Source organism: Podarcis raffonei, chromosome 8 (genome assembly GCF_027172205.1).
Source record: "Podarcis raffonei isolate rPodRaf1 chromosome 8, rPodRaf1.pri, whole genome shotgun sequence".
NCBI classification, from domain to species: domain Eukaryota; kingdom Metazoa; phylum Chordata; class Lepidosauria; order Squamata; family Lacertidae; genus Podarcis; species Podarcis raffonei.
The window spans coordinates 37,788,377-37,798,087 of record NC_070609.1 but is presented as its reverse complement, the minus strand read 5'-3'; the positions used below and the strand labels follow the sequence as shown (position 1 = coordinate 37,798,087).

The following is a 9,711-nucleotide window of genomic DNA, read 5'->3' as shown; positions in this document are numbered from 1 at the left end:
GAAGAGTTTGGATTTGATATCTTGCTTTATCACTACCTGAAGGAGTCTCAAAGCGGCTAACATTCTCCTTTCCCTTCCTCCCCCACAACAAACACTCTGAGGTGAGTGGGGCTGAGAGACTTCAAAGAAGTGTGACTGGCCCAAGCTCACTCAGCAGCTGCATGTGGAGGAGCGGAGACGTGAACCTGGTTCACCAGATTACGAGACTACTGCTCTTAACCACTACACCACACTGGCTCTCAATAGTTTAGGAGTAGCTAAACTATTGGGATTTCAATTTACAGCAAAACTGGGTCACATGTGAGCAGGATCTGAGCATCACTGTCTCCTGTGGGAGTGAGTTCCATAGTTTGACTGTGTGCTGCATGAAGGAGGACTTTATTTTATCCATCTTGAATCTTCCACCGTTCAGCTTCATTTAATGTCCATGAGTTCTGAATGATGGGATTTCCTCTCTCTTACATTTCTCTACAGTGAGAAACCATCGTCAATTATTGCCCAGAATTTAGAAAGCAGAGGTGCATTCCTCCCCACTGAGTTAAAATATGTCACTCAGAGTCAAAAGGAATTGTGCTATGTAAATGCAGACATCACCAACGTGGGGCCTTCCAGACACTTCAAACTACAGCTATCAGCTCCAGTCAGTCCAGAATGTCTGGAGGGCACCAGGTTGGTGAAGGCTTGTAGAAGAGAGCAAGAATTGCCAGAGGAGTACAAACCTCTGTCTCTGCGTGAGTTATAGTTCTGGGCACGCTACTCATCAATTCACTGATCATAGACTGACTAAACAGAAAGCTGACATCTCGACCAAGTTGTTACTGCATTTATTTTATTTTATAAAAAACCACAGCTACAAGGAATTAAATAAAATCTATTTAAATAATTTCTGATCTGGATCTTCTTGTACAAAAATAAATTCTTCCAAGGCTGTTGGTTGATTGGCTGGCCAGCAGCTCTTCTCACAAGTATACACCAATGCTGTTCCAAATTCCACTGACACATCTGGTGAGGGGGAAAGAAAAGCATTAATATTATTATACTCACCCATACATGGGGAAAGGCTGTAGCTCAGTGACAGAGCATCGGCTTTGCATATGGAAGGTCCCTTGTTCATTCCCAAGCAGTTCCAGGTAGGGCTGGGAAAACATCTCTGCCTGAAACCCCTGAGAGTTGATGCACGTCAGTGTAGACCAGAGTGGCTCAACATGTGGCCCTCAAGGCCTTTTTTGGTGGCCCTCAGCAACACATGACCCCCTCTCCCAGCCCTCACACTGCCTCCCCAAAGTTGAGTGAGGCACTAGGCTTTGGAAAGGAGGTGTGGGAGGTCTGACAGGGTCTTGTGAGTTCTCCATCCTCCTTCCCAAAGCCTAGTTAACACTTTCCCAGCTTTGGAGAAAAAGGTGGCAGGGCTCTAGGACACTGCCAGAGCCACACACCTCCTTCCCAAAGCCCAGTTCCTTGGGGAGGGATTCAAATTTTGGCTCCCCTGTCCCACTTGCGACCATGGGTGTAGACAGACCTTTTGTTGGGGGGGGGCAGAACCTCAGTTTGCTATGTCTTTTTATTGATTTAGGGGAGCAGCTGCCCCAAGTGTGCACCAAGGCAGTGTACAGCCCATAGGTTCTTGCAGCCCACTTGGTACGAAAAGTTGGGCCACCCTGGTGTAAACAATATAAAGCAAGCTGGACCAACAGCCCAACTCAGTAGAAGACAGCTTCCTTTGTTCCTATGGAGATGTTTCTGAAAGTTCATTTAAAGCACAGAAATGAATATCTCCTTTGGATACCTCTGTTGTTTTCTCACAATTTAATCGGTTTTCCTCAAAAAAAGAGAAGAAAAGTGTTTCTTAGATCTTTTTGTTTCTGCGAACATACATTTCAAGGTATTTTAAAATAATTTAAGATACGCCATGCGCAAGTTCATAAAATGAACGGGAGATGAAGAAAAGGAACATTGGAGGAACCCTGAAGCTGGATCAGACCAAAGGGGGCTAATCTAGCCCAGCATCCTCTTCTCCACTAACCAGATGCCCAAGGGAATGATTGCAAACTGAATTCTTTAATGAAAGGGCTTCATACCGTCAACTCTTGTCTTGAGCATGCTGACCAAGGTGGGCATAAGCTGAAATTCAAAGATTCTCTTGCTTTTGCAGATATTACAAGGTGGGGCTGCTGACCCAATGCCTGTTGAAGGGCAGGTGATAAATAAAGGCTGGCCACCCCAGGAATACCTAATGGTTAAAAGAGGATAGTAGAAAGTGTCTATAAAGACAGGCTAATTTCATTCCTGCTAAAGACCTATTCTCCATCACAGAGAAATGGAAATGGTCAGCCTACCTTAAGATCTGTTCCGGGCAGAGAGAGATCCTTTTCATGAACTTAAGGAACACCTGGTGTCTCTTTTCGGCTTCACTTTTCTCATACTTCTCACCATCGGATGCGTAGCTAAGCATGTGGGGGGGGGGGAGAAATTGCAAATATTACAGTAACTGTGAAATTACTAGAAGGACAGCACAAACTGTGGAATCTTTTCTACTTAACAGAAAATGAATAAATCAAGTGGGTATTAGTTGACACAACAATCTAGGAAGATGGCTTGATGCATCAAGCTCAGTACTGTCTAAATTGGCAGTGGCTCTCAGGGTTTCAGGTGTGGAAACTATCTCAGCCTTACCAGGAGATGTTGGGTTTTGAACCCTGCAACTCCCACATGCAAAGCAGACCCTCCATCGTGGAGGCCCTTTCCCAAAATGTCCCATCCAACTTTAATTTCCATGCATCCATCCAGCACAAACCAACCATTATACTGAAAAAAATACTAAGGGTTTACCTGTACTAGTGGATGGGATATTGTTCTGGGATTGGGCTGCATAACCCAAATAATGTTATTTAGATGCTATCTAATACTGACCACTGGGTTGCCTTTTTTCAAAACATGAGCACTGGCCAGCAGGGGCAGTAAAACAGCATTTCCCAACCTGTTGCCCTCCAGATGTTTTGGACTACAACTCCAATCAGCCCCAACATCATACATCCGTGATGGCTGGAGCTGATGGGAATTGCAGTTCAAAACATCTGGAGAGCACCAGGCTGGGAAAGGCTACTCCATTATCAGCAGAGCCTCTCAGTGGCTGAAGTGCAGTACAAGACACATTTTCAATGAAGATAAAAATAAAATTCTATCCAATGACCATTTCTATTCCAGGTAGGTAGAAAGAGAGTTATCTAAAGGCCCTTGACGACATCTGAAATGCACTCTGGGTAACACAAAACAGAATTGCGACTAAAAACTGATAGAATTTCAGTCCTGCAACACAATGATTAGTGTTACAAAAGGAATAAGAGATGGAAGACATGGTCTTACCTAGTAGTCACGGTGGCTGTTTGGTGTGTGTGTGTGGAGAAACTGCAGAGGAGCAACAAAGCATCTGAAAGATGCTAAATCTACAGATAACTGCTTTAAATCCACATTTCTGTGGTGCCAGGCACTATTAAATCAGAAGAAAACCAGCCACATTTAGATGGATTTTGTCTGTAAATTCCTTCACAATCAACACATTGTTCTTTGTATATTGGCTATAAAATTCAGAATCAAGAATATGACCAATGCACCTGGATCAGGTCAAAGGGGGTCCATCTAGTCTAGCATCCTGTTCTCACAGTGGCCAACTGTGTTTCTGTAGAAAGTGTACAAGCAGGACATGAGTGCAGCAGCAGCACTTTGCCCACACATAATCCCTTGCATACTGCCACTGACCATGGAGGTCTGGAGATGTGTCAAGGGACTGGTCTGCCCCTTTTTGGTTTTACTGACCTTGGAGCTCCGATACTTGTTGGGTAAGAGTCATGGAAGATACTGCTGCAGCAGAGAATGGGAATCTGAAATGGGCTTTCCGGTTTGGGAGCTCCCCAAACCAGAGATTTCTAGCGGTTTCCTGCTGTAACACTTGCACACTAGCCCCAACTCCATGGCTCACCTTTCCAACATCAATTGTTCCAAATCAAGACCCTCCCTCTGCTGATACTCCTTCAAGAGTCTTTGGGCATGGCCTGTATCTTCATAGCAGAGGAAGTCGTCTTCTTCCACAACACTGATGTAGTAAGGTTGGAACTCAGGGACACAGCTGGGAATGATTTGCTCTTCCCCAGGTGGATTATGGGAGTGCAAAGGGTGGGAGGCACTGGGGGGTGCTTCCAGGCTGAGACCCTGAAACTGTGCAGCACAATCTCCTTCTCTGAGCAAAGAGTCCGACACTGCAAGCAAGTCACGGCTGTGGCCTGTAGTGTATTCAGAAGCAGCCGCTTCACTGCCTTCTCCCCAGTCATCTGCTTCCTCACACCAATCCTTGGCCGCAAGCAGACATTCCTGCTTCTGTGAATACAAGGACACAACCTCAGACAGGTTTCAAATCAAAGGTCCTGGAAATAAGCTGACATCTGACATTTTATAATTAGTACAGCCCCACAGAAATAAAGCAAGAATTTCCAGAGGGGTAGCTGCTGCATTAGTCTGTTGCAGAAAAACAACAACAAAAAGCTTTGTTGCACCTTAAAGACTCATTTTTTCATGGGTGCCAGTGGTGGGCTCCAGCCCTCAAAAAGTGATGTCATCAGAACCTTGTTACTTTTTTTAATGATAGCTTTATTTATTTTTTTGAAAATAATGTCTCCCCCTTAACAAAGTATCTCGAGGTATACAGTGAAAATGCAGTGTAAAAATACTCTGTCAGTAGTCTAAAGCGTAGAATATTATTTAACCAAGAGCAACCAAAAAGGTTAGGATGATTATGAGAGTTCAGGGTTGTTTTTCTTCCCCATGTAATCCATAAAACTACAACATCAGTTGTAAACAAGTCTCTGTCCTTTAGTCATATTTTGTTTGTCAATTTCTCTATTAGGGCCACTTGTCAAACTCTTCTAAGCCGATTCAATGATAAGCTATAATATACTTACAAAACTGGGCTACAAGAAACTTGTTCGTTTTAAGGTACAACAAAACTCTTTGCAGTTTTTGCTACAAATATATAAGCAGGGTTAAACAGCACACTCTCCCTGAACACATGCACAGAGAGTCCCCTTGATCTCTACAGATCAACATACGCAGAGCATGTGTTCTCATCCTCATGCTGGCATGCTGAGCAGGAAGGTTTAAACCTTCTCCCCTCCCACACCACACATGCCATGATCCCAAGGGGCGTGCGAGGGAAATCATCCATGCCTGTTTAGGAGCAGCAGGCAACATTGTGCAGCTGCTATGTTTGTAAGAGGGAAGAGATGGTAAAAGTCTCAGGTACTACAAGGCCAAATGTCAGTTACCTTTGGCCACATGCTATTATTACCTAAAGCGGGGGTTGTCAACCTGGTCCCTACTGCCCACTAGTGGGCATTTCAGGATTCTAGGTGGGCAGTAGGGGGCTCTACGGCACAAGCTGAATCCTCCTTCCATGGAGCACTGGTGGGCGGTAAGGAAATTTTACCATCAGGAAAGATGCGCTAGTGGGCGGTAGGTATAAAAAGGTTGACTACCCCTGACCTAAAGAAAATGTCCCTGATGGTGCATAATACCTGCTTCCATTTGCAGTCTTGCATTTCTTTTCCTTGCACTTGCAGATACTGGGACCGCAACACCTTCCAGCTTTAGATGTGCAGCAAGCCAAGCAGGATGAAAGAAACGGAAGTCATGTTGGTGGGTCAAAGTTTTCAAGTTTCATAGAATTAAAACTAGCATAGTGTAGGGGGCTAAAATATAAATCAGGCAGTCCATGGTTTGATTCCCTTCTCCATCGTTAGGTGGTTTTGGAAACACAAAAAGCTACCTTACCTTATACAGTGGTACCTCGGGTTATGTACTTAATTCGTTCCGGAGGTCCGTTCTTAACCTGAAACTGTTCTTAACCTGAAGCACCACTTGAGCTAAGGGGCCCTCCTGCTGCTGCTGTGCCGCTGGAGCACGATTTCTGTTCTCATCCTGAAGCAAAGTTCTTAACCTGAGGTAATATTTCTGGGTTAGCGGAGTCTGTAACCTGAAGCGTATGCAACCTGAAGCGTCTGTAACCTGAGGTACCACTGTACTAGGGTCAGACCATCTTTCTCAGTATTGTTTACAGTGACTGGCAGTGGCAATCCAGCATTTCAGAAAAGAGTCATTTACTTTCCTACATGGAGGTGCCCGGGATCGAAACAGGAACTTTCATGATACAAGGCATGAACTCTACCCATGGGCAGATGCCACTCTCACTAATCTGCAATAAGGGATAGAACTGACTTACCTTGCAAGGCTGGAAGGATTGCTGAGAGAGCTTCCAACATGCTATAAAGTATTTATTTTTTTACTTAAGTATATGACTCTAGCATCCAAGAGCCACTTTCAGCACTGCCGCAATCACAGAGCAAAGGCAAATAAACTGCCACACACCTTTTGGAGTTCCCCCAGCAGCTTTTCATTGTGCAAGCAAACACGTTAATGATGCGGTGGAACGGTGAGCCTTCAAGGGGGCAATAGATCTGAACAATGTGTGCCAAGCCAGCCTTGCAAACCTCACAGGCAGGATGAACCAGAGTGACTGAAGGGACACAGTCCTAGGGCAAAAAAGGAAAAAGAAGTAGATTATTTTTAAATTGTGTTTTCAGCAAAAAGACCCTCCCAAAAGTGGCTCAGATTTGGCATTGGCATTGCAGCACTTGTCCCTTAAAACTACTCTCTGATCTGCAGCACTCCCTTGTTCTACTCATCACAACAACCCATTAATAAAAATGAGTATGGTGGTGGTTCAGCAATTATGCCACATATGTCTTTTTCAGATATCATAATAAGCCACAGTTTGTCTCAAAACAAGCCACTTGGATCACCATTATGATGTGACATGTAACCTGAAGCTTATGCTTCATTTCAGAGTGAAATTTTGTTTTCAGTTTTATTTCTGGCTAACCCGTTATGGTTTAACAAACAAACTATACCGTATTTTTCGTCCTATAGGACGCACTTTTTCCCCTCCAAAAATGAAGGGGAAATGTGTGTGCGTCCTATGGGGCAAATGCAGGCTTTCGCTGAAGCCTGGAGAGTGAGAGGCGTCGGTGCGCACCGACCCCTCTCGCTCTCCAGGCTTCAGGAACCTATCCGCAAGCCTTGGGAGCCCGGCGGGAGTGCCCTGCGCGCAGCTTCGGCATCGCTCTGGCTCCCGTTCTGGGGGCTGGGGAAGCTCGGGCTTCCTCTGCCCCAGCCCCGCACCTGGGGGGGGGAATAAATTTTTCCCCTTTATTCCCCCCCCCCAAATCTAGGTGCGTCCTATGGGCCGGTGCGTCCTATATGGCGAAAAATACGGTAGTTTAGGTTCAGACAACATGACAAGTTGCACTGTGGTTTGCTTGAGCTGCACAGGCACAGTACATGTGGGGTTGGCCGGCAGGGAGACAATAACTGTGTGGTGACTTGTGTAGCAGTGAGGAGGCACATTTATGATTAAATCATGGTCTAAGATTAAATCAGGATTTAAAACGGTCTAATATGAACTGTGTCCTATTGTAGCATGCAAACCAGTCCATCAGGTGGCAGTGGCCACCGGTTTAGATGGCTTTTAAAGGGAGAATAGGCAGCTTCATGAGGAATGAGACATCTACCAATGGCTACCAGTCATTCTACAGAGTCTTTAACCAAAATGCTCAAGGGGGTGCAAAGACTCTTATGAAAAAGGATGCAGAGTCTGGAACTTTTCAGTTTAGAGCAAAGGCAACTAAGAGGTGACATGATACAAGTTTATAAAATTATACTTGGCATAGAGAAAGTGGATAGAGAAAAGTTTTTCTCCCTGTCTAATAACACTAGAACTTACGGACATCCAATGAAGCTGGATGTTGGAAGATTCAGGACAGATAAATGTATGCACTTCTTCATACAGCACAGAGTTCAAACTATAGAACTTGCTCCTACAGGAGGCAATGATGGCCACCAAGTTGGATGACTTTAAAAGAGGATTAGACAAATTCATGGAGGAAGGGGCTATCGATGGGTACTACTTGTGATGGCTATGCTCTGCCTCTACGCTTAAGAAGTAACAATGCTTCTGAAAAACAAATGCTGGAATCTACTGGAGGGGAGAGTGCTTTTGTGCTCAAGTATAAATAGCAGTTAGCAAGGGAACAACAGGAGCAAAGGGCCATCGCCTTCATGCTCTGCTTGGAGGATTCATGGGGGAGTAGGAGTCAGAAGGCCTCTTTGGCACAACCCAGCTTTGGGTTCTTATTCCATTACTCTATTCAAGGAAGTGAAACACAGAAAGCTGCTTTGCAGAGCCTGCCCAGGAACACAGGTGTTACTTTGCAGGCAGACTCAGCGTCAGAGATGCCGGGCACTGAAGGTGGGACCATATTTAGGGCACGAAGAGCATAAGCTATATAGAGCCCTTCCCTTCAGAAATCTGACTTTCGGACTGCAGTTTAAAGCCCAAGCAACGTCGTCCACAGCTGGTTGCACAGCCACTGAATGGCTTTGCAGTAGACACTTCCGTGCCACCTCCGAGCCTTTTTTCAGCAGCGATTCCGTTTTTTTGCCACAGCTACCCTACCTGCGGGTTCCTGGACTCACACCGGGCTTTACTTCCGAGTAAACCCGCATAAACTCGGACTGAGAACCGAGGTGAAGGGACGATTTTTGGGACTTTTTTTGGAAAGAGGTGGGGGGGAGGCGGTTTCTCTCCCCCCCCTCCGCCAAAGGCACCAAGGAGGCTCAGAAAGGGCCCTACGCCCAGTCCCTGCCACGCAGCCCGCCGCCGCCTCCTCACCGCAGAGCCGCCGACTTTGCTCGCCGCCCCGTGGAGCTGAAGGAGGCCGCCCTGGCAGGAGCCCGTCGGCGGCACAACGGCATCGCGCAGGCCCAGGAGCACCGGAGGAGCAGGCGGAGAAGCAGCGCCAGCCGCCATGGGCAGAGCGACGGGGGAGCCCGGCCCTCGGCGTGACGAACACGTGGGGCCCGGGGGAAGCCCGGAAGCCGCGGCGGCCGACGTCAGAGTTTACGTGCATAAGGCAGCCGAGGTGCGCCAAAGCTCTTCAGTTCGCGAAAGCCTCCTGCGCAAGGAGGATGGGAGGGGGTTGAGCAGGGGGAGAGGAAAGTAGGTCTTGCTCCGGGCAGACCAGGATGGACGGGTGGGGGAATGGGCATCGCCTGTGGGACTTCCTGCCTCCACTGGACTCTCATTCCCAGCACCCCTTGCCATAGAGCTTCAGTCCAGCTGTCTTGGGAAGGCCACATAGCTAGTTCGCCAACCCGTCGCTAGGAGCAAAACACCGGGGGACGCTATATACTTTTTTTACTGCATGCATTTGCAGTATACATATCCTATTTATCCAAGCGTTCAGGGTGGCGCACACGGTCCCCACTCCCATTTAACTCTTGGGTGGCACAAGCTTTTAAATAGCTAAACGATAAGACACTGAAGGGCACCAGGTTACAGAAGGCTGACGAAATCACTAGTTAGGATAAGCTGTATTCTTTAATAGCGCAAGATCTTAGCTATTCTTAACAAAACTAAAAACCGCGTGCACACATGGAATTTATGAGTGCTGTTAAAATGTGCTTTCATTCCCCTTTTCTTCTTAGTTAGTGATCTTTAGTGACTTCTGGGGCAGTCCTTCCATTCTGAGGAACGAAGGTTGCTAGACAAAAAGCAGCCCACGCTGAGTGTTCTGGTACTAGCTTAGTGCCATTTTCATATTTAAA

General features: G+C 46.5%; 2 protein-coding genes across 2 annotated transcripts in view; one reads left to right on the top strand and one right to left on the bottom strand.

The window, feature by feature from the left end:
• Positions 1–9,711, top strand: part of SS18L2 (SS18 like 2) — a 283,426-nt gene that overhangs the window by 206,019 nt on the left and 67,696 nt on the right. The gene's annotated exons all lie outside the window — the stretch shown is intronic.
• On the bottom strand, positions 809–9,007 carry PDCD2L (programmed cell death 2 like). Its single transcript, XM_053399329.1, has 7 exons — positions 8,777–9,007; positions 6,415–6,578; positions 5,565–5,634; positions 3,977–4,371; positions 2,337–2,444; positions 2,079–2,230; positions 809–1,002 (listed from the first exon to the last, which is right to left on the bottom strand). Exons 1-7 carry the CDS (start codon positions 8,912–8,914, stop codon positions 872–874), a joined length of 1,158 nt encoding a protein of 385 aa, XP_053255304.1. The 5' UTR covers positions 8,915–9,007; the 3' UTR covers positions 809–871.